This window comes from Suillus bovinus (assembly GCF_016758785.1).
Source record: "Suillus bovinus strain UH-Sbo-P2 chromosome Unknown EDB93scaffold_1, whole genome shotgun sequence".
Classification (NCBI taxonomy): domain Eukaryota; kingdom Fungi; phylum Basidiomycota; class Agaricomycetes; order Boletales; family Suillaceae; genus Suillus; species Suillus bovinus.
The window spans coordinates 1262693-1290006 of NW_024542057.1; the positions used below are offsets into that span (position 1 = coordinate 1262693).

Here is a 27314-nt window from a genome sequence, read left to right on the forward strand (position 1 = left end):
AAGGTTTGACCTGCGCAGGGGCCACTAAAAATTACTCACACCTCAAATCTCACGTAGAGCAAATAATTGGAACTAATTCCTTCTCTAATATCCACAACCTCATAAGTCTGGTGTTCATCCATCCTCCTCTTCCTCCTCTTCCTCTGAGACGTTCGCAAATACGGGTTTGGGCTGATTTTGTCGCCATGCTGGTTAAATCCAAAGTAACGCCACGTCAGCCGGCCGATCAAAACAAATAACCCAAAACAATTATTTTCACACTCCGCTACGGCCCCTTCCACTTGCCGCAACCCCGCAGCCCAGGCTACCATTGAAACATGCTGCTTACCTGAAGTCCATTGAGGATCCTCGTCTGCCATCTTCGCATACTTGAGCAATGCCTCCCGTGGCTACAATCGTCAAAAAAGAAGTATGAAAGAAACAAATAGTTAGCCACCTTGGAAACCATCAAACAAAAGAAGATAAGGAGCACGTGATTACGACACCGCAGCAGCGTACAAGGCGCGAGAACTCCGTACTGCGAAGCGACGTAAGGAAGAGAAAGAGTACTCACATCCTCGTCGCGCGTCGTATCCCGCACCAAGTTCTGTACAACGTGCTGCGTCGCACTCGCACCAACTCGTCCTCCCCGACCTGGTCCTGTGACCGGCAACTCGGGCCTTCTGCTCTTCCTCGGATCCATGCGGTCCTTTTCCCGCTTCCTCTTCATTCCCTTCACTAATCCTTCCCCATCTTTGAACATTGGCAATGCATGTGGTGTCAAGATCGTTGGTGCGGCCAGTGCGTCCGACAAGTCCTCGATCGTCGGTCGCTTGGGGGCTCCCTTGGACAACAAGAGTTTCGCACCGTTCAAAGACCTCTCCGGCGAATACAATACTGAAATAGTACCGTTCGCAAGACCTGTAATAATTTGATTTATCTTGGAATGCCAGACCACTTTGACAGGTGTCGTGTCCATGTCGATCTCCTTCACCACACTGAGATCCTCTCGGCTGAGCAACAATAATTTGCCTCGTGCTCCCTTTGCAGGGGCTCCGGTGCCTGTTAGGATATGCTTTTCGTCAGGGCTGAACACAGCATTCGTGCCAGGATACAACGTAGTAGCCCCCGAATATGATGCGAGCGGTCGTTTAAAAGCCCGTAAATCCCACACTGCCTACGTCAGCCAAGCATGTCAACAAACCTGTATTCGTACGTACGCTTAACGGTGTCGTCCCCTCCTCTCGTCAGCACTGTTCTCCCATCAACAGAAAAAACCAGAGATCCAATATCTGTGCCTTTGGTGTGTGCGCCCTCGATCGTCATGTTTGGCCTCACAAAATTTGACGATGCCTGCCACATGTGCAGTGCGCCATCAAGGCAGGCTGAGAACCATCAATGATTACTTCACTTCGCGATCAAAGCGGACTTACCGCCTCCAATCAGCGTTCCATCGGTTGAGTAAGCGCACGTCGTTACCTTGGTCCGTGCACCACGTTCTTTTGATTTGACAACAATAACAGATTTCTGCTTCCGTTTGTTCTCGACATCCCATATTCTATTCCGTAATGTCAGAAGTTTTTCTTTGATAGCAGCGTGTGAGAGCTTGCCTAATAGTAGAGTCTGCCGAGCTAGTGATGAAATACTGCTTGTCCTTCGGATGCCACATGCAACTTGAAAGTTCCCCGACATGTCCGCTACGAAAGTGTGGAGTAAGCAAGCATGGTCATGAGTGATACAAAATGGGGCGTACGCAGTGTGCTTCATGTCCCTAATATACATATCACCCTTGACGAACGTTGCTCTGAGGTCATTCAAGCCATTCTGTTCTGCAACAAGATAGATTAAACTTACTTCTCCTCGCCCTCCCGATCAAACAGCTTGGCCTGGATCGTCCCTGAAATTACGAGGAACTGCTGGCCATCATTAGAGTACTTGAGATCGTTGACCTATCATTGAATGTCAAATGCATCCTTCCCGTCGCAAAACCAACGCACGTACATAGTAACTGCCTGCAGGTTCCCACGTCTTGAAGGACCTCGTTTGCGTCGTCATTCCACCAAAATCCCACAACTTACAATCATAGTCATGCGAACCGCTCAAAACACGTGCACCACTCGGATCTACTGTAAGCGCGGAAATCACCTTGGTGTGCTCTTTGAGCGTTGCCTCGTGGGTGATCGGAAAATCGGGGGTCGATAGCGAGGGAGCACTTGGGTCATATTCAGGCTCGTCGTCAGTAGAGGCGGTATCGTCATCATCGTTGTCTTCGTCGTCTACGCCATCAGCATCCTGTTGGAGAAAGCCTGACTGCGGAAGGGAAGGCCCGGGGTCGTCCGAGTCTTCGTCAAATTCAGATTGAGCCCGAATAGACACTGTGGAACTTGAAGGTCCATATACAGGGATCAAGGGCTTAGCCTCCACTTTGGGAGGCTGAGCGGATAAATGTATTAGACCACAATGGCAACCGAAAAACGATGAGAACTGACCACTAGCTCCTCACGTTTCGTTTTGTCGAACCTGTTGGGATCAAGCTCTCGCTTTTTGGTAGCCTTCCCGAATCCAGCAATTCCCATCGCAGAAAATACGTCCAAGCCGTCCATTGTGTCAGAGCTGGTTGTCGGTGTTGATCTGTGGTAGTGGAGCCAGCAAAGATTTGCAACCACAACCTAAATTACTTACTCCCACAATAGCCTGAAATGGAAACCCCGCCTAACTGTTGTCTTGAGGCTTTAAGAACGCTACTACATCTCAAGCCTTTCCTTCAACTTAACAAACAAATTCTGACCCGCAGCTAGAATAATTTAGCATGCTCAAAAGGCAACGTCCTGTAACGCCTCCGCCATTGCTGGACGAGATTCCATCGTTAATGCCGTTCCCTGATCGACCTATCAGACCCATACCACACCATGAGACTCCTCCAGACATGTTTCCACATGGATCGCTTGCTAAAAGACGCAGAATACACCCTCCAGTACTAGACGGTGCACAGAGAGGCTGGGGTAAACCACCTCCTTTATTCATGCCTCACACAGATGATAGCGATGGCGAAGAAGATTGGATAGATGGAGAGAATGACGCGGAATCTGGTCACTTCTCGGAATCACCGGACTATACAGAATACAGGCAGGCCAATACTATGCTACACGAAATGCATGCCCTCCACCAGCACAGGCTTATGTTTATCCAACCGAACTCGCAACCACCGTCACATCTATATTTGCCTCCGCACGCAGACTTCTCAGCCTCTCCACCGCCTATGGCCACCCATCCACATAATCTTTGGCAATCTACTCATGGAATTCGCCATTCTCCTTCTATTTCCTCCAACGGGAAATTATTTATACCAACACTGCCGGAATGCCCTTTGCCTGAGTTCTATTCCCATCTTCCCCATGCGGCACAAACCCATACTGAACCGGCTGCGCAAGCCCCGTTGGATTTTCACGAAGTCAAGTCTGTGAGAGAACGTTACGAGGATACCAATAAGTATGACTCGTGCCTTCTCTTCTTTTCATGTGGCGTAGCTGACTATTCCGAACAGATTACTGGGATCAGTATTCCTCTCCCGGAGACGGGAACTTCAAGAAGGCCCTCATTCCAGTACTCCTGTCATGGAGCGAGGCCACAGTGACTAACACCGGAACTTACTATAAGATCGAGCCCTCAGATCAAGTGCCGTGAACAAAGACCTACCATTCACCCGTCGTGATCGGCACCCAGGCTTTGATCCCATCATCATCCAGTCCGTCATCATAGATGTCTTTTTCATTACTCGTCCTTCACGTCTACTTTATTTGGCATGTTTGCATACTCATCTACATATGAGCATTCTGGGGCGCATTGTTTTTACACCACTATCACATACTGTACTATCGTGCATCGCAAATAGAGACTATCTGACATCACAATTAAACCGCAGCTTTCAAAAGATGGAGAAATTCCTACCCGCTATGGGTAGGTAACGAAGCTTCGAAGTACTATCAACGGAATCACCCCGTCAATCTATGGAAGCATCCGTAAGCGAAAGATCTTGCTTTGTATCTGCATAGGTGGAAGAAGTTGTACCCTCAATTAAGAGTTCGCAATGACAATCTATATCCGTAACAAGTCTACTCCTGTATCTGCGCAGATACACCCTCTAGGTGCAGGGAGACTTTCGTTCGGAGCATATCCGTTATCTCCTCCTCCAATAGCTCGCCAAGCCCTATTCCATCTCGTGCATATCGCCAGCCGTCTGATTCCGGTACGTAATCATAGCGCTTGGGACCACTAAAAATTCGCGTTTCATGAGTGGACGTTTATCGGCGAAATCAGGCATACGAAGCAAGCAAAGAAGTACGTCAGTGTGAAACATCCTCAATAAAACGATTGGACCCACCTGCGTGGAGAAGACAGCCATATTTGCTTGTTCGGCGGCTGCTTATTGATCACGTATGTCCCATGGGTCCCTAAGTTGAGCGTTAGGACGCCGCTCTGCAGAAGAAGCAAGATAGTGAGTCAAGGGCACAACCAGAGCCCAAATACAGGTATTTCAGAGCAAACTCACATGGTAATCTACTTCATACGCGTCATTTCCTACTGCGTCAAGTAAATCCTCGAGCCGTTCGAGTAAGGTTGTCATGGTTGCGTCAGAAAGTGCATGGTATCGCTCTATGGATAAATAACTGCATGCAGTATAGGGAGATAATTGGCCATCTTGAGTCGGATGGAGAAACTGAGGCAGTAGAAGGGAGCGGACCTGACATTGACCATGGGAGCAGGTGTACTCAATGTCCGTCTGCACACGTAAAAACGCGTGGCCACCGGAGCCCGTGTTGTCAATGGGGCATATCTTATTAGCAATGAAATTCTTTTCGCAGCTACATTCTGCCAATGCAAGCTCGTGCTTTTTGGAATGCGTCGAAGCAGGTTGCGGGGAAACATGAAGCAGCACGGAGTAACCGTGAGAACGACTTCGATCGGATCACGAGACAACGTGCACGTGCATTAATAAGTGTTCAAACTTCTTCAAACGTCGACCACGCTTTCAAAATCCACGCAGGGTTGAGAACTGGAAGGTCATTCTAAACTCATTTTATCCGCTATGGAAGAAAAATATTCTCGAGGGCTGTATTATGCATGTTGTGTTATTAAAATGTGGGGAAGTACATCAACTTGAAGTAGTAGACCCCTTGCCTCCTTCTCGTGACGTCCAGTCTAGCCACGAGCCTTCATAATTAAAAATGCTAGAGAAACATGAGTGCCCGTTATATCAAAGCACAGTAAAGATGGCCAGTCTGCGATCACTTACTTCTCGTATCCATTCCTCTTTGCAATATCACATGCACTAGCACTCCTCATTCCACTGCGACAGTAGAACACGACTTCTTGTTTCTTTCCTGGCTTCTCGAAACCATGCTGTGCCTTGAAGGCTTGAGGGGTAAGATGGAACGAGTTGGCAAGTACCGAGAGTGGCAGATTCACAGAGGACGGAATAGAGCCTTGCATAACCTCATCGGGCTCACGCACGTCAATCAGGTAGGCGTCCTATGAAGGACAGGATGGAAAAGTGGGTAGGCACAGGCATAATGTAAGAGTGGGACGTACTGCACTGGGACTGAGGGTCTTGGGTTTAACTTGCTCATATGCGAGTACAGGCCCTTGCCAATCCTTCTGGAGCTTGTCCTTGGCTTTGCGAGCGGCTTTCAGAGCATCGTTAGCTTTGCTCGACTCGTACCGCGCGAGGACCTGATAGATTGGTCTCGCAGTTTGACGCGCGAGTAGCGTAGGGCGTGCTGCACAGCGGGTGGTGTTTAGAAATACAGTTCGCAGCATCATATGGAGGGAGTAATAAGCGCTAAGCTGTTACATAACCCATAATCATACTAACCTACGTAAGCTGTATTATTAATGGAAAACTAATCACGTGATTAATTCGCTCTTTTGCCATTGGTTGTCGCAGAAATGCCGCAGTCTTTACCCTCCTCGCCAACACTTTATTCTTCAAATCCCATCATCTTTCATCATGCCTTCATCGCTCATCCACATCTGCGCTCCATGGGTGTCAGAATTCTACCTCCATGCTGTAATATTTGATTTAGCAGCCTATGAGCCTGCAGGTTCTTAGGAGCGAGCTACCGACGGCACTCAAAGAAACCACAGTATTGTGGTTTTTTTCTCTTGACACGTCGCAGCACAAGTGGGAGTGTTATCCTCAACAAACTTGTGCTGTGACGTGCCATTGCCTTACAACTAGTTCAGTCGGTCATCTCGTAGGTTGAATGTTTTTTTCGGGATTCGTCTCAGTTGCATTCCTTGTCCCCGCATCTCTATGGTCAAGGTTATTCGAGAAAGGGTCTACATCCATCCTGCCGTTATCCTCCTCGAGGTTCTGGGTCTTAATCGCTCTTGTGATATGATACTCATCGTACGCAAGTCATCAAATACTGTGAGAATATGTTTCCATTCCCAGTGTTCAGTGCTCATCATTAGGCGTTAGGAGCCCTTCGCAGGGACAACGCAAGTCGGGTTAGTCATCATTTCTCCCGCATATGCCGAGCACGGCTGAACGGCCGAAATCGTACCGATCGGACGAACCGTACGCAGGCTGGTTCGCGCCAGCTCACCTGAGGATGTTCCATGCGGTAACATAAATGCCATGGCCGTGACGTGTGAGCATTGCTATCTGAATCTGACTCACCTGTTGACGCGGCGGTGTCACTCCTGATTGATCCCATATGTTATCCGTCCAACCGCTGATGCAAATGGTGATCTGTCATAGTTTCGGTAACGGCTCTGTGATGACCTCTCCATCCCAAGAAGTCTCTTTGAGTGGCCGATTCACCTATGGCGTCTCGCAAGAAAGAATCTCAATATTTTCACAGAACAAGATCACTTGTCATTCAATATTCAGTGCTCTAGTTGTTTTCCAGATTTAGCGGTGCCTGAGAATAATCTCGGCAATCCCCGTCTTTCTTTTCAACTCTGTGTTTCCTACTTTCTAGGTACTCACGGTCACCTTAAGCTCTTGAATTCATCATGGATATGAACTCTACTACTACGACAACGATGACTATGATGATGACGCCCTGGTTACATTTCAGTGGTGGAGACTACTTGATTTTCAAGACTTGGATGCCTGAGTCGAAAGGTGCAATCACCGGCGCTTGCATTGCGCTAGTCGCGTTTTGTATTCTTGAACGTTGGATTTCGGCGTTCCGACGTCAAATGGAGATTCAATGGGGGTCAAGGTTAGCTATGCTTGAACACATGGCGTGATTAATGCTGATTCGCTTTGATCAGAGTGCTTGCGCTACTCTTACAAACGCAGCGTAATTCGGATGATGCCCAACACATCCACGATAAACCCAAAGATTCTTCCGATGGGATAGATGCGATTGAGAGGTCTTCCTCTCTTCCATTCACTCCAACGACAGTCCGCAGTCGCTCGAGGCTTGTGCCTCCCTTCATTCCCATGCAGGATATTCCACGGGGGATATTGCAAGCTGTTCAATCACTCTTTTCGTACGCCTTGATGTTGGCGGTCATGTAAGTCCCGCAACGCATGCCATTTTAAAGAGTCAAACTTAGCAAATATAGGACGTTCAATGCCTCGTATATCATATCCATCATTGTGGGTCTTGCCATAGGTGAAATTCTGTTCGGGCGAATTGGTCGCCTAAATGGAGGTCGAGTTTAGATGTGTCGAGGCCTACCTGACGAGCACTCTTTTTTTGTTGATTTTCTTGCTGGGTCCTTGCTATCAGTCGCTTTCGTGTGGTTGCTTCACCTATATGTTTATCTTGGATACTTCTCAATATACCATTATTATAATTTGACAACCAACTGTGCAACCCATACTATTGTAGTGGGAACCCAGTCCATGTTCCGAAGAGCAACTCATGATCCTATGTGATCATGCGGTTGTCGCCCGTCAGGTAGACGGGGCTCCTGTGGGATGGCATCTCAGAAATAGGTACTGGTTGAGCAAAAATTATCTTCTGTCTACCCGATCATACAGACCCGCAATGCTGTCTGGATTCTACAAACACACCTTTTTTATATTATGGCTTGTACTGGACGTCAGGTCGCTAACCATGCGTTCCTCCTGCCTGGTTTGTAGTATTGAATCAACAACTTCCCTGACAACCGGACTTCTACACTGTCATGATGATGCGCGTCCCTCTCCTGCAAGATATCATATTGTCGCCAGTCATGAAACTATATTATCGCGTCGTTCGTCTCTACCCAAGTAGATAAAAGATGAATCTCGCCGTATATCTGGACGGTGCAATCAATCTGCACACAGTGATAGCGCCGATGAAATACATCCGGCAAGGATTCTGCGTGAGTGCAGAGAACCCCCGATAATCCCTATATGCAATTAATGACTAGGTTAGAAATGAACAGTTCGGAGTCTGAAGGCGGATGCTGAGGAGGCATAGTTGTGACCCTTCCTCTGGAAGGTTCATTTTCCTCGGTAGATCAAGAAGTAGTTTTTGAAGCCTTTTTTTTTTCCAATTTTTGTCCTTTGCAGAGTGATACTCTATGTACGACAGTTCGTGTTAATCTAAGGGACTCCCAGTGTCCCTTTTTTGCATTTCCGGACGCGCGAATGCCCTGATGTGAGGCGTACCCCCATCAGTCCGCCGTTCCTGCCGGCCGTTTTAGACGCGCCGTCCGTCTGTGTGAGATGACTGGTACTACATTTATGTATGGTGCTATCATGGCGTAATTTGACACGTACTCGGTCGCAATATGCGAGCTGGTACAGGAATCGTGGGGTGTTTGCAACTAAATGTGAGGGTGAGCCTATGGGGGCATGATAGGCCGCTCTGTTGGTTGTTTGGTGACACCGCTTCGGGGAGGACTCCGTGTAGACGAGTTAAGTTGAGGTATTAGGTGAATATGTGCAGGTAGTGGATACAGGTGCGAGGCGTTAAATAAATGGAGAGGTGTCGGGCAGATGATGATGTGTATGTCGAGTATGGTAGAATTTGAAGCCTTTATGATCGGATGCTACTGAGTTCTCGAGAAGCCTGATGATGTGGTAAATCCGGGTGATGGCAATGAATTCAATGGTGATAGTGACTTCCTGTGCAGTCTTTCGATACAAAGTCAAAGATTGAATACCAATGTTATCATGAACTAATTCTAATTTGGATACATTTCAACGAGTCTACAACAGATGTTTTGAAGTCAAGTACTGGATTTCCTTTCGGCCGATAATATTTCTGATGTGCGACAAAAAAAAATTTTCATGTTGAGGGCATGGACCTGGGAGAAGCTCCCAAGACCCCCCAAGTTATAAGTGGCCTACCAGGGGGCAGTCGTTGCGACGAATTTTTCCCCCTCCTGAGGTTGATCGAGAGCAGTCTTTATTAGGGATTATCAGGCCCTGGTCCTGCGCAGCACTGTTCCAATCAGGTGTGCATGCATGACCAGGTAGCACGTACTATTAAGTACTGATGACTCGGACCAGGAACACAATAGACGCTACTGTCTCTCTCGGAGAAGACCGCGAGGAAGATGGAGTTAAAGGGAACCCTCACATTGGTGTGGCAGCCTGACTCAGTAGTACTTACATCAAGTCGCCGGAAATGTAAACTCAACCGATTTTAGAGAACGAAAGCTCAGTTAAAAGATATCATTAATAGAGCATTGCACATGGGTCCTGGGAGGCCTGGTGTATTTAAATCAGAACCAGCTACCATACAATATTTTAATGTTGTACCATAGCATGGCTACCGACTCATGAACCGGTTTGCAAACAAGAGCAAAGTGTGAAAAACTTTTTCGTACCTTGGCCTTAAATATGAATGAGCAGAATGAGTAACTGGAAGGAGGCCTTCAATTCTTTCTTGTGACTCTATAGTTTCTACAATTATCGTAAAAATGTTCCTCCCCCTCATTGCTATCGCTGTTGTCCTTTCCACAGCTGCACAAGCCCATTTCCAGATGCAATATCCTATTCCACGAGGTCCTTTCGTCCAAGACTTAGAACCAACGTTCTGTGGTAAGTGTAAAATAGTCTAGGCGTCTGTGTACATGATCTCATCTGATCTTACATAGACGGTTATACCAACGCCGTGGATAACCGTACCACATTTCCTCTTAGTAACGGGATCATCAACATGAACAGCGAACATCCGTTGTGGACAGGTAAGTAAAGGGAAGCCGCTCCTTCTTCGCAGAAGCTGATCGTTTAAAAATATAGCGGAGGTCTTCATCTCGACGTATCAAAACCCAGATAACTTTAGCGATTTCAATTCTAGCTCTGGTTATCAAGTTGTAGTTCCAATCTTCCAGCAAAGCGGGGAGGGGCTGTACTGTTTCCCTATCGATATCGATGCTGCTGCAGTAAATGTGTCTGGAATTCAAGATGGCGCCAACGTTACCATTCAGGTTCTATTCAACGGTGGCGATGGTAATCTCTACCAGGTAGGCATTTTTTTTCCCTATTTCTTCATTTATTACTATGATTATTAAAACGAACATCATGACAGTGTGCGGACTTGACTTTATCTGCTAACATGACGGTTCCTCCGGCCAGCGCCTCGTCCGGTTGTACGAACGTTTCGTCTTCTTCGACTAAGAGCAGTGCCGGTAAAGGGGTAGAAGTTGGAACAGGAATTTTCATCGCGGGAGTACTTAGCATGGCGATGATGCTACTTTCCGCTCTATGAAAGGGTAGTATACGGCATCTTCTCCAGCGGTGTACTTCAGCACTTCTTTTATGTATCCGTCAAATGAACCTGGGCAGACTTTTCATTTCAATTGAATTCCAACTGCGACTGCCTGTGCTTATGTAATGTAGACTGGATGACTAATCTATGTCCATTGAATATGTTTTGACAATGTTTTGAGCGCAACTCCAGCAAACGTAGACAAGCAACTTCCCTCTTGCTTCGCATCACAACATCATGTCTGGTCTAGATGATGACTACGACATACAGGATTCCACTCAACAGGAAAACGAAGAGGAGGACAACGAGCAGCAGTCACCCCCAAGGGCGAATGGGAAGGCTCGAGGATCCATTTATGACGCATTAGATGACGAGGAGGGAGACGAGGATGACGAGGATGATGAGGATGAGGAAGATGAGGAACCTGGAAGGGACCGTGGGCGAAAGCGCGCAAAGGTCCGTGCCCTTGTTGACCTGCACCGCTGTGGGTATTAATCCATTGCAGCACCGGCACAGACGCAATACTGTGAATCGTTTCCTTGATGTCGAGGCCGAAGTCGATACAGAGGAGGAGGAAGAGGAGGAAGAAGATGAGGCAGGTGGAGGTATGAATCATCTTGCTAGCCCGTTCATACTCACACAAACAAATCATCATCCTAGATGAGTTTATTGCAGATATTGGGCCAGAGGGCGATGAAGATGACGTGAATAGGCGCGCAGCAGTCAATGCACGGCTGGACAGGCGAGAAAGGGAGCTGAATGATCAAGATCTGGCCAAAATTGCCCAGAATCTTCACGAGCGTTATGGTCGAGCGGCAGTGCGGTATACGGGAGACATGAATGAAGTACCGCAGCGCCTGCTGATGCCATCCGTTCATGATGCAAGCTTATGGCAAGTTCGAGTCAAAGTGAGTTTCTCGGGGATTTTTCCTGATTACTGAGGATTAAATTACGTGGCAGCCTGGTCGCGAACGCGACATTGTCTTCAGTCTCATGAGGAAAGCAATTGATCTCGAGTACACTGCTCAGCCTCTCTCGATCCTATCTGCATTCCAACGTGACTCGCTTCCCGGTATGGTATACGTCGAAGCTCGGAGTGCCCAGCAGGTCAACCAGGCTTGTAAGGGTCTTGTCGGCGTGTACCCAAGTCGTGGCATTGTACTGGTCCCCATCGAGGAAATGGCTAGCTTACTGCAAATAAAGAAGCAAGACCTTACCGTGACACCCGGAAGCTGGGTGCGCATTAAGCGTGGCAAGTACCAAGGTGATCTTGCACAGGTCATGGACATCACAGAGAACGGCGAGGTCGTTGGCCTCAAATTCATTCCACGTATCGATCTGAACCCACGGGATGATGCTAATGTTGATGGTCGGAAGCGCAAGAAGGCTAGTACTGGGTTGACAACCATGCGACCGCCACAGTGGTTCTTCAACTACGAGGAGGTTGTAAAGGTTTACGGGCGCAAACAGGTCTTAAAGCGGAACCAGGTCTACGTCTTCCAAAATGACACATACAAAGACGGGTTCATCGAAAAGGACTTCAAGCTTAATGCTCTGCAGCTAGACAACGTCAACCCGACACTGGACGAGATTACGAAGTTCAGCCGAGGGCAGGATGGTGCCGACAACGAAAATCCGGTGGATCTGTCGATCATTGCGGAGGCGTCGTGGAAAGCGGCCATTGCGGTGCTGCAACCGGGTGATCACGTCGAGGTGTTCGAGGGCGAGCAGTCTGGTGTCTACGGTGTCGTCGATTCGATCAATCAAGATGTCGTGACTGTCACAGCTATTGGCGTTGATATCGATGGTCAGAAGGTGGATGTTCCCGCACGCAGCGTGCGGAAACGCTTCAAACCAGGTGACCATGTCAAGGTAATGACTGGTCAGAACGCAGACGAGACGGGACTTGTCATCTCGGTAACAGACAACGTGGTGACTTTCCTATCAGATATGTCAATGCAGGAAGTAATTCAGGTTTCGTTGACCGTTATTTGATTGATATTAATATTCTCGCAGGTTTCCGTGTTTTCCAAAGATCTGCGTGAGGCCGCCGAAGTTGGTTCTGGAACCAACGTTGTTGGCAACTACGAACTGCACGACTTGGTCCAGCTCGAGTAAGCCATTCACCCGGAATCTCTGCATGTATTCATTGGATTATTGTTGTGCAGCTTGCAAACTGTCGGTGTCATTTTCAAAACCGAGCGAGACTCCTTCCGTGTTCTTGATCAGAATGGTCAAGTACGATTGGTGCAACCTCATCAAATCTCGATGCGGCGGAACTCTGACCGTGCCATTGCTACGGACTCTGAAGGTCACGAGCTCCGTGTACAAGACAATGTGAAGGAGATTGAAGGAGAGGTCAGTCTCTTCTCGTAGCTTCTACTAATCCTGCAGTTTCAACGCTTTTACAGGCTCGTAAAGGCCGAGTGTTGCACATTCACCAGTCATTCTTCGCCTTCCTACATAATAGGGACATCCTTGAAAATGGTGGCGTATTCGTAACACGATGCCGCTCACTATCATCGCTCGCTCCAAAGGGTAACCTCGTCAAACCAGGGATGGACTTGGGCAAGATGAATCCCACCGCTGCTGGCGGCGCTCAGGGTGGCATGGTTGGTTCTGGTGCAATGGGGCGCGGGCCACGAGACCGTGACATCGGTGCCGTCGTAACGGTTGTCAAAGGCAATCACAAGGGGTACAACGGCATCATCAAAGACATCAATGGTGCTTTGGCGCGCGTGGAGCTGAATACAGGCAATAAAGTTATTACCATTGAAAAACAAAAACTCTATCGGAGAATGTAAGACAATTGCTGTCTGTCAGTGTTTCTCCTGCTTACCTCGAACTATAGGCCGGATGGCAAACTTCAGCCACTTAGTATGCCCTACCATCAACAAGGTCAACAACGAAATATGGGTCCCCCAGCCGGAGTACCGAGTCGGACCCCGAATCCATATACTGCTAGCCGTACCCCTGGTTGGGGGGGCGGTCGGACTCCGAATCCATTCGCAAGCGGGGATGGCAAGACACCTGCGTGGAATGCCTCGTCACGAACGCCAAACCCATATGCTACTGATGGTGGCAAAACCCCCGCATGGAATGCCTCGTCACGGACGCCAAACCCATATGCTGGTGGTGATGGTGGTAAAACTCCAGCGTGGAATGCGTCCTCACGGACACCGAATCCCTATAGTGAGCCATCGTGGGGATCAGGCGGCTGGGGTGGTAGTGCATCGCCTGCACGTCCAGCGGATTCGAGCTGGTCGTCTTGGGTGAGTTCCTTTTGAGTTTTGAATTGATTTAGGACTCATGAGCAATCAGAACGCACCAACACCAGCTGCTGCGGCAACTCCTGGGTTCTTATCTGCACCGACTCCTGCTGCCTATACAGGTGCACCTACACCGGCAGGCATTATGAATGACCCTGGTTCAATGTCTGCACCTACTCCAGGCGTTTCGGGTAACGAAGATGACCATGACTCAGACTTCGGTGAGCACAAGCAAAACGATTGAATGGCTTATATTTACACGATGATTAGGTTTGGTGCTACGTGACCCTTTGATTGCGAACAAAAAGGTGGTGGTGGAGATCCGAGGCTCGGCAGATGCAGGATGGCTCGACGGAGACTTGGAGTTCAAGAAGGGCTATGTCTCCTCAGCCTTCGCTTCCTTATCTGAGATAACAGCACTGTTCCACCCTCTGGATTCGCCAGGGGCCCCTCCGGTTCACGTACCGACAGTCTACCTTCAGCCTGTCCAGCCAGAGGAAGTAGAAGATCATGCTCTTGTTTTGCGCGGAATTCACAAAGGCAAGCATGTTGTCTTGAGAGAGAGTGCAGGACATGGAGTTTGGAAGGTATCGCAGTTCCAGGACCCAGAAGCATTCACGATTGACGAGGAGAAATTGGTGAAGCTTTACCATGTTTGATTGATCTCATATGTTGTTTTTACTCTAGTTGTTTCGTTGTTACACTAGTAGTTCCATCTTGTATAAATCCCATTTTTGTCCCAGACAATAAAAATGAACTTGTGATCAATTGTATACATGTCATATAGATGACCAAACACGTGTACTCCTGGAACGGGCAACAAGGGCCGTAGTGCTTGGAATCGATTGTTTATATTGCTTCTACAGTCTGAGCTCTCCTAGCCATGGAATCCAACTCGTACGTTGGCACATCCACAATACGAACTTTGCATGCTCCCCAAGAAGAATTAGAGAATCTCCCAGGACAATCCCAGCACTCGTCACCACGGTCAAGCGCCTTGGCCACTTCCCCAAACAGCCCTTCTGATTCAGTATCCTCATTACCTTCTGTCGGCTCTTCGTTCTTCTTTTCTTCCGCAGCTGCCAGTCCACCACGTTCACAGCCTCAGTCTAATTGCTATGCACGAGATTCTAGTACACAGGGGCTCATCATACCGTCTCTGACCCTACCAGCTCCATTGCGTTGTCCCACTCCTTTTGGAAAGACACTTGGAGACTTGAGGCTACTAGTCGTAGAGAGTGGTGCTGATGACCGCGAGCTGGTATTCAATATGCTCTTGGACGACAACGAGGATGTCGTGGACATCAGTGGATGGGAGGATTTCGAACACGGTTCGATTCTAAGAGCATCCACAGACTGGATCGAGCATCGAGATGCTCACGGACTCGAGAAGTTCGAGCCTGCAAAGAATGTCGAGATAATATCTATCGCACGACACGAGTTCGATAACGATGTACGTCATAGCATGCATGGTGACTTTGACTCGAGTTAACCTCTCCTCCTGACAGTTAACGAAATCATCCATATTAACTATTATCCAATCGCCATTTCACTCAGTATCTGAATTAATCGATCCACGATGCCAGCCATCTGCTGCTCTGGCTAACTTAGTCGCATCGCCGTGGTCACCATTGCACACCGCACTCATTATCCTATCCAACTCAGGTGAATACGAGTTCAATACACTGTGGTTACTATTTCTAACTCTTGCGTTTTACAGGCCCGTCTACTTCAGAGGACGGCCCCATTGACTTACTTACTCCACACATACCTGTCATACTCATGCGTCGTGGTCCAGATCATACGCATTTTCCCTCGCGTCCTCACATGTCTTCATTCAGGCCACGTTCAGCAGCTGCTCTTCGGAATGGCCTTTTTCGCTCACCAGAAACGCTTTCTTCACTGCGATTTGAAGCAGCAGAGCGCTTCCTTCGCTGGCGTGAAGTCGAGTGCGCCGTAGAAGGAATAAACGCCTCCCATCGGGAAACCATTTCTTTGTCCTCCAACGCACCTTTATGGAACAAGGCGAAATGGGAAGCAGAATGGGAATCTCGATTGTCCCAGGATGTTGCTGTCTCTTGCGAGCGCGAAGACCCCGTGAGGGTTCCAGAGCAACAGTGCTTTGATCCACTGCACTTATCATCGTTAATTTCGTTCTCTTTGTGCCTCCTTGGTCCTGCGACGAGACTGTTCAGCAGGAGCATTTCTACGTTTGTCGACAAGTTGGCAGATAGCCAGGTCAGGATGGCAATGGTGGGCAGTTTGTGTTTGGGAATTGGGATCGGGATGATGATACGATGAGGGACGGCATTTCAGAAGGCAGTTTGTCATGAGGAGCGTGCGTTCGCTTGATTCTCGTATACATATTGCGTTAATTTTGTAATATCCGTTTCATTTCACTATTACTTACTTACTGCGTATCTATTAGTGGTAGTTGGGGTGCACGATTCAGAGACAGTTCAGCGCGCGATTCAGAGGGGGTTGGGGTTCAGCGATTCAGTGCGCGATCTGAAGGCAACTCAGTTTTCGAACCGCGTGAAATCGCTAGGCACAGACGCTCGAGGATAGAGTGCTTAGGGGTAGTATTCATTCCAGACTTCGAGATCAGATGTACGAACATATTCATGGTTGTGTATTCTCCTGCGATAGTTAGATTCCAATGAACGGGCCACGTTGCGGCGCACATCAAGATACGAGCTCAAGGACGTAAACGATCACCCACATGTCATCCCGCCGACTTTGCTTAACACCAAGGCGAGCGATCAGGGCTTTGCCTTTATCTTCGCATGGTATACGGTGACAGTGATCATGGTTGCAGCACGGCCGCGAGGCTGAAATCGGTGATGTAAAATTGGAGCTTAAAACGATATTTATGTCACGGTGAATGTAACCGAATGCAAGTGGATACACTTAATCTGGGAAATCTACAACGATCAAGTCGGTCAGGCAGAGACATCATCGCCGCACCAACTGCTGCGAGTACACTGATTGGGGCATCAACATGCAGGGAGGCTGTTGCGGGTGGTGTATCGGTGGGTTGCTTGACTGGAACAATCATCCAGATAGGCCTCGGCAAGAATAGGGCTACTTTGTGTGCCTCGGGTATTGCAGATTGTGCCAACACGATGGCCTACATGATTGGCGAAAAGCATGGCGGATTACTGATACGGCACGTTTAATCAGTATGGCATACCACCGTATCTGCTAGTATTACGTGAAAGAGTGTAAATCGTTGGACCGCTACAGAGCCACGAGCAAAACAAAATGGTCTAGCCATTTCCTGTTCCCAGGAAGCCGCGGCAAAGAGCTCGCTGATACAAAGCCATTGCAGATCATAAGCACGCATATCCTGCATTTTCCCGACAAGCGAGCTGTTATTGATTAGTACCATCGTCGATATCACAAATATGAGTGCTGACCAGTAAGATTGTGGGTCTAGGAACTTCGGCCCATGATACCGAATGATTGCACCATTCGCTTCAATTTACCGCGTAAAAATTGGAGCCCACTTCGCTTACAGGAAAGAGTGTTGAGCACCTCGCAGCGCGTGAGAATACCTCAGCAAGCTGCATAATGTGGAACGAGGATATCTTGCCCGTCGCCGCATTCTGGTGCAGCGTGTCAGCCCTTGTAAGTTTTATCGAAGAAAACGTCAGACAGCACGAAATTGCTGCGCCCTGATCGCCTTCATCTGTCGGTGGGCCTCATGTATTGAAATCGCGGTAATCGGAGAAGAGATAAGGCAGATATGAGCAAGTTGACGTCTGTTCTGAAGTAATTTTTAATGTACGAGGCCTGAAGATGAGTCAAGAGGTGACCGTAATACGCCGTAGACACCGCGGTACTTGAAAGTCTCGGTGGTGCCACTGCACCTTCCGAACCTAACAAACATAAACAACGTCCGAGAGTGGGATTCACAGGCTTTATAAGACCAGTTTCCGCGGTTTGATTCGAAACCAGTGCCAAAATCATGATCACCTTATCGTGCACGGCAGAATGCGAAAAATTTTCATATCGAAGCTCGTCGAAACCAATCCCTTCATGTATGAGAATCACATGCCCGAGCAGTGCCCGAGAAGCTCTTGCGCAACCCTGCGGGCTGCGGCATGGTCGGATATTCAATGAGGACCCGTTCTCGGCTACACACAGATTCAAATTTGTTCAAACGTTCATGCACGGGAATTCGATACTGCTACTCATGACCAGAAAAGTATTACTCCCCCGCAGTGAAGCGCTTCTCAATCTCGTAAGAAGCCTTTGTCTCGGCCTCATTTGATCTTATCTAGAGGCCTGACGAAATCAGCTAGACTTGGCCGTCAGACTGTCGCAGTCAGCGCCCTTGCCGACCGAGTGGCAGTGCCGAGCGAGTTCTTATATCGATCCGAACAGCATTTTCCTCATGTTAGCGCATCTGTCAAAGGTAGCGGGATTACTTTGACCTTCTTCGCCGCAGCCATGAAGTGGTTCCGTCGAAAGAACGAGCAATCTTGGGAGGTTGTCGGTTGCGAGTGTATCGATCCTGTATCAATGATCGATGATGACAATGGTAAGTCAGTTTGGTTCTGGGCCTGTGAATCATTTCCCATCAAGCCACTCCCCATCTTACTAGAGCTTGATATCCTGCGTATCAAAGATACGGACACATGCGGGACATACATCTTTGACCTCGGCAAGCGTTCGCCCCAAGGCTCTGATTATTGCAAAGCGGTGCTTTTCGCCAGACAACAGTTGTTTCAAGAGATTGTGAAGAGCAGTTACAACATGTTAGTGTTGGAAAGGTGAGTGATTAGAATGTATACGGCATTGGGAAGTCGCCCTGATACGTTACACCTCGGCAGCTGGACGTTAACTCTTTATCGCAAGGGAAAGTCGCATCGCATAGAGGTACAATATGCAGGGCGACCAGCATATGTGTCAGGTAAACTGCCAACATTCCGCCCTCCACCATTCATGGCCGTCTTGGAGTCGCAGCATCTTTTTTCGTAATTTATTGACCACAACTGTATCTGTCGCCGAGAGTCCAGGCCATCGTATATATATATATATATTCCATCGTGTATTTTTTTCTGCCTCATGCTGTCCTACCACATCCTTGACATCCCAATTCGTTCATCCTTGCTCTACACGCCTGCCGGTCGTAAGGAACATGACGCACCATAACCAGAAATGAAGTACTTCGCAAGATGTGACGATCCCAAAGGACTAAGGGGTATCAGCGATTCATCGTGCATTACCTCAAGGAATTTGCAAATGCAAACTCTTAATTTTGGTGGCCCCTCGTGGTAGGGTTCTTGCCATCAGTGGGACACCTCGGAAAGCGGAAAGGCCCAAACCAGCCATAATTCAGTTCGGCCACTGGAACGTATATAATCTAACAGCGTCACAGAATGGCGCCGTAACTATCAAACTTCCAATAACTGTTCTTCTACCTCTCGGTACTTATGACCCTCAAGGGCATCTTTTCTCAACCACCTCCCATGGTCCAAGTCTGCAACCGCGTCTTGTCCGACTTCTGTCATAATCATTTTGGTACACAGATACATCTCGGTCACAAAAGTCATGCACTGGAGACGGAACGCGTTGAGAGCTCGTCTGGGCCGGCGCGTACACACGCATGTTTAGCAGATTTGAAACCAACAATCGTTGGTCCTAGGGTAGAACACAAGGACGAGTTCATCTGCAAAGGGGGTGTCGACGCTGGAAGACTCGTCAATCTAGCTCGTAAGGGTTTGTATTCGACAGCAAAGGAGATGGGTGGAAATGTACTCCTGGAAGAAAAGTCAGTACATCCTGTTTCCTTGTTCCGTTCGCTGCTAACCTACCTTGTTAGATGGGACTGCGAGATTCGGCATCCTAGATACCAACGCCGCGACCAATTCAAAGTCACAGTGAGTGTTCCGTTCCGTGTCAATTAGTACCAAGATCGATCCTTCCTATAGATTCATTATTCGGCCACGGTGGCTCGATCATGTTGTCCTGATGCACAGAGACCTGTTGAAATTGAAGCAGCCAAAGGTATCAAGGGATTAATGACTGTTATAGATCGTCATCCGGAATTTTGAGGGAAAAATTATTGTTTATCCACGGACAGCATGGGTTATGGTTGCATGGGTTATAGTTGAATATTGTATTCTTAGCCGTGGAGGATTCGGCAGATCATTGTATACCTTAGGTCCACACTAATAGCAGGGAAACATGGGAATAAAGAAAAATAGATATGTAGCACCACATTAGTAATTCATGTATATGACGTACCAGCACAATGACATATACTTGATTTCTATGCAAACACATTCCAAGGTCTTCGATATGGCAAGGATCAAAATTGGGAAAGTTTAGGTTTCCGCCTTCTCGATCTTGCTAGATGCCCGGCTCGCATATCCGGTCCAAGACTGGCAAATATTAATAACTTGCGAAAAATCTCGCGTAGATCATGGCTCACCTCATCATACAATGCCACATTTTGAATACCCAATAGCTTCAGTCCCAACCAGAGGACCCCCGCAGTCATACCACTTCCACAAGTTGTTGTGATTGGTCGTTTGCCTTGAATGACGGCTTCCGCGTGATCGCCTACGTGGCTCACTAATGCATTCCGTAATTCGGGAAGGGATAGGAAGGTGGAGTACTGCACGGAAGAATTAGGGATAGTACGAGTCTGCAGGAATGCAGTGAATGGCAGGGAAAACGAATAAGGTATGTGACCGGATGATAAGCCAGGCCGCGGTTCTGACTCTGTGCCTAGGAATCTACAAGCGTAAGGAGCCGTAAGCCTTGTCCGTGAAGTTCGCTATTAGTTTGCTCACCGACCACGGGAACGAGCGTCAACAATAAGTTCGACGGCTGAGTCCGAGTGAAGATCCGTAAATGAGTTTGACACCATTTGATCGTAGGCTGTTGGAGGCCGCAAGCTTGGACGACATTGGAGGATAACGAACATGAAGTCAACTCACACCGTATCATTCCCTTATCGAAGACAGGAGTGGGATAAACAGATTTACTAGCACGAACCGGCGGCTTAGCCTCAATTGGAAAACCCTCTGCCTCCCAACGTGGTAGACCTCCGTCGAGGACACTAGATTTCTCGTGGCCAAACGCTCTAAACATGAAGAGTGCACGTGGTGATGAAAATACTCCATGCGTATCATATCTGCGCAATGATACGGTTCAAAAGTACGCTTTGATGGGAGAAGTGTGAAACCGTACAAAATTACATGAGAAGTGGGCTCGATGCCGAATCCCTCTGTCATGACAGAAAAGAGGATTAGGAAATATGGTTGCAGTCACCAAAGTCAATTGGTCATACCGCAGGCGTCGGCAAAGTGACGTTCACTCGGAATCATATGTTTAAGACCAAGTTCATGGGGAGACGATACCTCATCCAGGTCTAGAAACTGCGCACCAGGGACACGCTTCTCTTGAAATTCTTCGTTGGCTTTCCGCGGGGAATTGGGCATGAACCAGCTGGAGTCCAGGATCGATACTTGTTTGGTATCAGTAGGAAGATCAGAAAGAAGCAGCTCCTGCAGCTGAGATGGTGATAACAACAATGGCGTCGACATTGATCTTGAAAAAGCTCTCTTCACCGTCAAGGAAGTTATCGGAGTGAAGCGTTTCCCAGCATTCACGCCATTCCGTGTCAGCAAGGCCAACAACATGGCAGTTGAATTTTGAAGAATAATTTTTTTTGAATTTCCACACTTGATTTTACCATGTAAGTCCATATTGGGCGGTACTCATACAGCTATTGGGTGCTGAGCGTCGTCCGTCCATTCACCAAAGTACGACATGCCATCCGACCAAAGCACTTGGTTGATCGCAGTACCGCAGGACGGCGATTCCGAGAGCCTCCTACCAGAAATCACAAACAAGCTACCTCAACATACCAGACTAGCAGAACTTGGCATTCCCTCATTCAAGGTCTTCATTTCGTATTCATCGGAGCAGGGACCAGCCATCTCATGAATCATCGTGTAGACAGGGACATTAGACTCCCTGATCGCCCTGTCAGAGGAGCTGCCAAAACAGGACGCGTTCTTTACGGCGACAGTCGCAAAGATTGTAGATACCCTCCGCAACTTGCTGAATAACGACCCGACCAAGCTTGTCCAGCATGTCCTTGTGAATGAGCTCAGCGCCGATGACTACGTACTTGGAGGTTGGAAATGGAACGATAGTCGATATGGAGTACAACGAAGTCTGCGAGAAATGGTTGATGTCCTGAACAAGGTACTTGCCGTGCATCGCTCCTGCAGGGGAGGTACTCATTTACGCCCAAGGAAATGGCGTCCATAGACAATGTGATGAAGGCCAAACTCAACAACTACAACCTCGTAAAGGGCTCCCTCGTTCAGATGCAGCGTAAGAAAACGTGAGCATGAATTCAAACACATAGCCGTCCTAAACAGTGCTAACCATTCAACACAGTGGAAACCTCTCTGTACGATCCCTCGTCGGCTTAGTATCCAAAGACGACATCATACAGGACTCCGAATACCTGGAAACATGCCTAGTTGCCGTACCAAAGTGGGTGCTCCTACATGAACGCTCGTCGACCTTGAGCAATTCAATATTCACCCTAGAATCCTCGTAAAGGAATGGAACTTAAAGTATGAGCGACTGACTAACATGGTCGTCCCCCGTTCATCATCGTATGTACCATCCACCCCTCTACGCAAAGGCTTATATACCCCTAAAAGACCCATAGCATCAGATAGCGAATACACCCTCTTCGGTGTAGTCATCTTCAAACGCGTACACGACGAGTTTATCCAGAAGTGTCGTGAAAACAAGTACGTCCACCCCACCGTACTCACCCATGCAGTAACACCCCACCAGGTTCATCGTTCGCGACTTTATCTATTCAGAAGAGCAAATAGCCAAAGAAGGAGAAGATCTAGATGTAGCGGACACAACAGAGAAAGAGCTTTGGGTAAGAGCCCGCCATCACCAACACCCTTGTTCTCACCGCCTCCACAGACCGAACTTTTAAGACTATCTCGAACGTATTTCTCCGAGTCTTTCCAGATCTTCTTGCATTTGAAGATTCTCCGTCTGTTTGTCGAAAGCGTGCTTCGGTACGGTCTACCCGCGAATTACGTTGGCCTTGCTATCAGGGTGTGTAGCGTTTCTCGGATCCGCTTCGCTTCCACTCACGATAAATCATTAGCCCGAGTCAAAGTACACCAAGAAGACCCTCTCAGTACTCACGAACCACCTCAGCTACCTCAGACCCCGCTCCTCGAGCCGTGCCCAGACACACAGCACAGCCGACGAGTTTGCAGGGGAGTACCAGTCCTTGATGGAACAAGAATTCTTTGATTTCGTCTTGTATGAGGTACCATGGATCGTACTCTAGTAATCGACACTTCCCCCAACAACCAAGTTAAATAGTTCTATTAGTGGAAGGATAACAATATGATCAGCCCACTACTGTAGAAATATCATTCGATGTAATGTACAAAAGAATCGGAGTGAGTGAGCAGCAATCACGTATAGGACACAGAGCAGCGGAACCGATAAACAAGCAGATCGATGATTGAAGATGAGAAAGGACGAGAAAAAAAACAACATCAATGTGGGTTCGGTTGTGTGATATCAGTCATGATGAGTGCAGATATTGGAAGGGAACGTAGAGAAGATCTCCTGGTACATTTTGTATAGATCCTGGATAGTCCCTGAGAGACCGACACTGATTTTGCGATCGCGTGCGAGCGAGAGCAGAAGAAAACAGAAAAAGAATAAACGATACAGATGCAGCTGTTACAACCCGAGGTTCGACATCACCCTCGAAACCTCATCAACAACATCAGCATCACTCCTAATCGCAGCACGCTGCGACGACGAGCCAATGACAGCCGATGACCGTGGACCATACACGCTCGGGAATGACGGCGCCGTTGCACTCGTCGGACTAGAATCCCCACCCGTGCCTCCACCCGTCGACGTCGTAGGCGATTCAGGCTGCGGCAGCCTATTACTCGCCTCTGTGATGCGCGAGAGCGAATACGTGAGGTCGAGTGACTGCGCACGATTCTGCAACGATCGGGGCTTGCTGATCTGTTCCTTAATTTTTGACTCAAGCAGAGAGTCCGACCCGCGCTTGAGCGCGTCTTCGGTATTTCGTCGTGTAGAAATCCCCGTGCCCTGGGTCTGTGTCATTAAGGGTGTGGGGATCGGAGATAGGAGACTCACGATCGGTGGTAGTGGTGTCCAGTAGTCGAGGCCCGTTCCTGGCGGACCATATGCTGATTGAGAGTCCTCATGCTCCTCTAGATCATATATGTACGCAGGAGCATTGAACAATGCTTTTACATCCGGCGATGAATTTGCCATCCTCAACCTCCGATCGCCCAGTATCTCCGAACGGGTAAGTTCAACCGATTCTATAAAATAATCGTTAGCATCTATATAAAAAAACAGCAAAAAACACTCACCATGCCTCCTCGCAGTCGACAACACTTTACTATCAAAGTGCGGGAATGCCTCCGCAAACGAATCACCCCGTTTATGCGTATGTGCCGTGGGCGACGGGTACACATGGACATTGTGGTTCAACAAGAATTGTTCCAACAGCTCCCTTGCCGCGAGCAAGAAATCCGAATTGCTCCTCTGGCAATGGAACTTGAATGAGTACTCGCCCACGTCCCCGACCGCGACTGCGCTGGAGGACGACGCAGAGGCGCCGTTGGTTGGGCTCGGCGTCGGCGCTTTGACGTTCGGGGTGATGATCACTTGGAACTCGCGCTTGATACGCTCCACAAAGGTTATGAAGTCGGCGGATGCGCATACTTTGGGAAGATCGACACTGGGCGGGACCGCCATATCTGCTTCGAAGGGGACGTGTTCCTGTTTTGACGTCAGCACCAAACTCAACATAGCAAAGAACACGCACAAGCAACATCGCAGCAGCAATCTGCACCTGACTCTCGGGGCCGAAAATCGTCACAACGTCTGAAGCTGTTTCCTTATCAGGGAATCGTACGCGCGAATTAGTCTTGGTCTCGATGTCGTGTATAAATATCGCCTTCTCGCCAAGCAGCGCGCGGTGGTATCGCCGGGGAATCGACAGCGTCTCGTTCACATAGTCCTTGTCCTGCGCCTCGTCAGCACCCACCTCCTAGATGCCGTGTAGAAGGGATAGAAATAGATAACGGAAAAGGAAAAGAGGGGACAAACAGGTGATGGGCAAAGCCGGACGCACCTTTGGGTTCACAATCTCCATCACGGACTGCTTCAGATTCTCCAGATTGATAGCGTTCTTCGAGGGCGTCCTTGCCACGACATTGTCCTCATTGTCATTGTAACCTCCCAGAGCTGCAAACTCTTCTGCGTTGCTAAACTTGACATACACCCCATACTTTTTCATTATTCGTTGGATATTCCGCCCGCCAATGCCGATGATGCGCTTGTGATACGCTTCGGGTACATGGAAGGATATCTCCGCCGGAAGCTCCTCTTGCAAGAGAGTGAGACCAGTGAGTACAGAAGCGTCGTTGCCAGAAACATCGATGAGGAAGTTATGATCGTTGAATGTCTCAAATTTGATCTTAACATTCGTGGTCTGCATGATTTTGTTGACCTTGCCATTCTTCTTCCCTGAGATGAATTCTCGGTGCTCATTGGCTAGCTCGACTTGGAAGCGAATTTCGTGGTGGAATGCCTGTATTGTGTGAGTGCATGGGCAAAGTGAGGAAATAATGCGCACCTTGACGATATCCAATTCTAGAATCATATTCACCGCAGCGCGTACCTCATACTCTAGGCCATGCATCTCGAAGCACATACTCTTGAATACGACTTCGGCACCAGTCGTAAGTGAGATCTGTTTCAGGAGCGTGGTAACTTGAGAAGAGTTGAGGGTCGTAGGCGGGAGAAGGACGTTGAACTGGATGGGTAGGAGCCAGAAGGAGGCGACGTAGTATTGACAGGCCTAGAGATACTCAATGATATGAAATAAGAAGAGAAGAGGACGCACGAGTTGCATGATAGACCGAATTGTACGCTGCACGTTCACGCGGTGATCTCCGAAGACGGTGATGAGGCTGGCGGAGCTGCCTATAGGCGGGAATTGGACGAACGTAGCATTGTCGCTCATGATAGACTTGAGGTCTTCAGCCCGGTCGAGGACCATCCAGTCGAGTTTGCGAGGGACAATGACGGTATCACGCGAGATGACGGATTTCCTCTGTAAAATGGTTAGAAAGAGGCACAAGGGTTGAGTGAAAGACGAACCTTGCTGAGTGACAACTGGTACAACATGTCCCTCGCCCTTTGTACTCCAAAGAACTCGCCCGTGATCCATATGGTGTTCTGAGGGTGACGGACGGTAGGTGTAGGTGTTGTATTTGAAACGATATCAGGACCGACCAATGCCTGCAAGGGCGAGGGGAAGTAAATGTTTGTAGCGGTCTCCTCCTGGATGCTCTGGAGAACGTGCCTCTTCCGACCTGCGACGATCGCATGGAGCTTCTGGTCGATCTCGCACATTTCGGAATGAAGACCGCTCTAAGTGCATTGATACGTCAGGTAAATAAGTTAAGGAAATTAGATTAACGAACGAGTTCGTCTAGCATGACCAATAAGCGGACCCTTGCTAATTCCGTAGCATCGCCTTGACCTGTGATGACGAGTTCGCAGACGCGTTCTGTTTCAAGACCGCTCCAACCTGCGCTATTAACACCGTCTGGGGGAGTTCGACTGCTTAGGGTAAGAGGGGAGTTTACTACTGCGATGTGAGCTAGAGTAGCGCCTGCGATGTCGTCCAGTTTACGACGGACGTCTGGTTTGAGTGTTGGTTTTGAGGAAGGAGCGTCTAGGATGTCAGCGCGGGCGACTTTGATAGCTGTGCGATGCTGTTGGGAAGATGAGATGAAGATGGGGGGGAGAGAAAAAGGAGACGGACTTGAACTGGACAATCTTTGAGTAGCATACCACGAGCAGCCATGACCTGCTGATAGGGTCCTGAAATATAAAAATTTGAAGCGCGGTGAGCATGGTCTGCTGGTAGGTAGGAAATGTGTAGGTTGTGGATCGACATTGCGTGTAGAGCGAGTTTGTCTACATCTTCGGGAGGTGCAGGGTCTGGCGGAAGTGAATTTTGAAACTCTGGGTGAATATGGCGTGTACGACGTGGATGAGTGAAGGAAGTTGAGTAGATGTCCATCGTTAGGGAGAGGAAGAGGAGTGAGAGGGGTATGTATGTTTCTGAAATTTAATAGGAGGGGTAAAGAAATTACCAAGTTGACTTGTTTGTTATATTGATTTAAACTGGTATCACACGCTGTGAACTGAAATAAAGAAGAAGAGGAGAAAGAGAAGGAAAAGTAAGAGGAGGTTAACGAAGACGACGTTGACGAGTGCTTGCACAACGTTGACGACGTTGACGACAAAAATGCAC

General features: G+C 48.4%; 13 protein-coding genes across 13 annotated transcripts; 8 read left to right on the forward strand and 5 right to left on the reverse strand.

Moving 5' to 3' along the window:
- Window positions 1-114: 114 nt before the first annotated feature.
- On the reverse strand, window positions 115-2582 carry EDB93DRAFT_1237290 (transcription factor; the record flags this gene model as incomplete). The annotated part of the gene is made up of 10 exons (XM_041451403.1): window positions 115-188; window positions 329-389; window positions 554-1152; window positions 1200-1364; window positions 1413-1537; window positions 1590-1676; window positions 1733-1783; window positions 1834-1928; window positions 1981-2412; window positions 2469-2582. 10 exons carry the CDS (start codon window positions 2580-2582, stop codon window positions 115-117), a joined length of 1803 nt encoding a protein of 600 aa, XP_041313811.1.
- A 206-nt stretch (window positions 2583-2788) lies between these two features.
- EDB93DRAFT_1244825 (uncharacterized protein) lies at window positions 2789-3617 on the forward strand (the record flags this gene model as incomplete). The annotated part of the gene is made up of 2 exons (XM_041452251.1): window positions 2789-3468; window positions 3524-3617. 2 exons carry the CDS (start codon window positions 2789-2791, stop codon window positions 3615-3617), a joined length of 774 nt encoding a protein of 257 aa, XP_041313812.1.
- A 177-nt stretch (window positions 3618-3794) lies between these two features.
- Window positions 3795-4930, reverse strand: EDB93DRAFT_37580 (Frataxin). The gene is made up of 6 exons (XM_041456221.1): window positions 4749-4930; window positions 4529-4632; window positions 4361-4455; window positions 4048-4251; window positions 3928-3984; window positions 3795-3874 (listed from the first exon to the last, which is right to left on the reverse strand). Exons 1-4 carry the CDS (start codon window positions 4903-4905, stop codon window positions 4092-4094), a joined length of 516 nt encoding a protein of 171 aa, XP_041313813.1. The 5' UTR covers window positions 4906-4930; the 3' UTR covers window positions 3795-3874; window positions 3928-3984; window positions 4048-4091.
- Window positions 4931-4990: 60 nt separating this feature from the next.
- Window positions 4991-5826, reverse strand: EDB93DRAFT_1113335 (Rhodanese-like domain-containing protein). The gene is made up of 3 exons (XM_041448186.1): window positions 5569-5826; window positions 5273-5508; window positions 4991-5207 (listed from the first exon to the last, which is right to left on the reverse strand). The coding sequence occupies exons 1-3, from the start codon at window positions 5797-5799 to the stop codon at window positions 5132-5134; spliced, it is 543 nt and encodes a 180-aa protein (XP_041313814.1). The 5' UTR covers window positions 5800-5826; the 3' UTR covers window positions 4991-5131.
- Window positions 5827-7038: 1212 nt separating this feature from the next.
- Window positions 7039-7660, forward strand: EDB93DRAFT_1074157 (Ctr copper transporter; the record flags this gene model as incomplete). Its single annotated transcript, XM_041445071.1, has 3 exons — window positions 7039-7205; window positions 7264-7509; window positions 7561-7660. The coding sequence occupies 3 exons, from the start codon at window positions 7039-7041 to the stop codon at window positions 7658-7660; spliced, it is 513 nt and encodes a 170-aa protein (XP_041313815.1).
- Window positions 7661-9778: 2118 nt separating this feature from the next.
- EDB93DRAFT_1318187 (uncharacterized protein) lies at window positions 9779-10828 on the forward strand. Its single transcript, XM_041454857.1, has 4 exons — window positions 9779-9976; window positions 10033-10122; window positions 10178-10401; window positions 10467-10828. Exons 1-4 carry the CDS (start codon window positions 9856-9858, stop codon window positions 10644-10646), a joined length of 615 nt encoding a protein of 204 aa, XP_041313816.1. The 5' UTR covers window positions 9779-9855; the 3' UTR covers window positions 10647-10828.
- Window positions 10829-14687, forward strand: EDB93DRAFT_1217485 (uncharacterized protein). Its single transcript, XM_041451086.1, has 10 exons — window positions 10829-11102; window positions 11152-11251; window positions 11307-11554; window positions 11607-12611; window positions 12663-12760; window positions 12815-13004; window positions 13058-13446; window positions 13498-13918; window positions 13968-14136; window positions 14186-14687. The coding sequence occupies exons 1-10, from the start codon at window positions 10884-10886 to the stop codon at window positions 14572-14574; spliced, it is 3228 nt and encodes a 1075-aa protein (XP_041313817.1). The 5' UTR covers window positions 10829-10883; the 3' UTR covers window positions 14575-14687.
- Window positions 14688-14798: 111 nt separating this feature from the next.
- Window positions 14799-16216, forward strand: EDB93DRAFT_1237295 (uncharacterized protein; the record flags this gene model as incomplete). Its single annotated transcript, XM_041451404.1, has 3 exons — window positions 14799-15368; window positions 15424-15580; window positions 15636-16216. 3 exons carry the CDS (start codon window positions 14799-14801, stop codon window positions 16214-16216), a joined length of 1308 nt encoding a protein of 435 aa, XP_041313818.1.
- A 2154-nt stretch (window positions 16217-18370) lies between these two features.
- EDB93DRAFT_1073537 (uncharacterized protein) lies at window positions 18371-18901 on the forward strand (the record flags this gene model as incomplete). Its single annotated transcript, XM_041445020.1, has 3 exons — window positions 18371-18461; window positions 18525-18693; window positions 18754-18901. 3 exons carry the CDS (start codon window positions 18371-18373, stop codon window positions 18899-18901), a joined length of 408 nt encoding a protein of 135 aa, XP_041313819.1.
- Window positions 18902-19392: 491 nt separating this feature from the next.
- On the forward strand, window positions 19393-19977 carry EDB93DRAFT_1073978 (uncharacterized protein; the record flags this gene model as incomplete). Its single annotated transcript, XM_041445059.1, has 3 exons — window positions 19393-19694; window positions 19746-19803; window positions 19855-19977. The coding sequence occupies 3 exons, from the start codon at window positions 19393-19395 to the stop codon at window positions 19975-19977; spliced, it is 483 nt and encodes a 160-aa protein (XP_041313820.1).
- Window positions 19978-20250: 273 nt separating this feature from the next.
- Window positions 20251-21573, reverse strand: EDB93DRAFT_1073608 (Rhodanese-like domain-containing protein; the record flags this gene model as incomplete). Its single annotated transcript, XM_041445026.1, has 6 exons — window positions 20251-20307; window positions 20358-20664; window positions 20722-20809; window positions 20869-21065; window positions 21122-21158; window positions 21222-21573. The coding sequence occupies 6 exons, from the start codon at window positions 21571-21573 to the stop codon at window positions 20251-20253; spliced, it is 1038 nt and encodes a 345-aa protein (XP_041313821.1).
- Window positions 21574-21703: 130 nt separating this feature from the next.
- Window positions 21704-23273, forward strand: EDB93DRAFT_1244833 (ATPase V1 complex subunit C; the record flags this gene model as incomplete). The annotated part of the gene is made up of 8 exons (XM_041452252.1): window positions 21704-21835; window positions 21893-22144; window positions 22195-22286; window positions 22343-22441; window positions 22498-22707; window positions 22754-22847; window positions 22895-23032; window positions 23085-23273. The coding sequence occupies 8 exons, from the start codon at window positions 21704-21706 to the stop codon at window positions 23271-23273; spliced, it is 1206 nt and encodes a 401-aa protein (XP_041313822.1).
- Window positions 23274-23677: 404 nt separating this feature from the next.
- Window positions 23678-27302, reverse strand: EDB93DRAFT_1318195 (cytoplasmic protein; the record flags this gene model as incomplete). The annotated part of the gene is made up of 10 exons (XM_041454858.1): window positions 26820-27302; window positions 26476-26769; window positions 26150-26422; window positions 25893-26102; window positions 25623-25847; window positions 25119-25577; window positions 24810-25010; window positions 24352-24763; window positions 24110-24300; window positions 23678-24067 (listed from the first exon to the last, which is right to left on the reverse strand). The coding sequence occupies exons 1-10, from the start codon at window positions 27078-27080 to the stop codon at window positions 23678-23680; spliced, it is 2916 nt and encodes a 971-aa protein (XP_041313823.1). The 5' UTR covers window positions 27081-27302.
- Window positions 27303-27314: the final 12 nt, after the last annotated feature.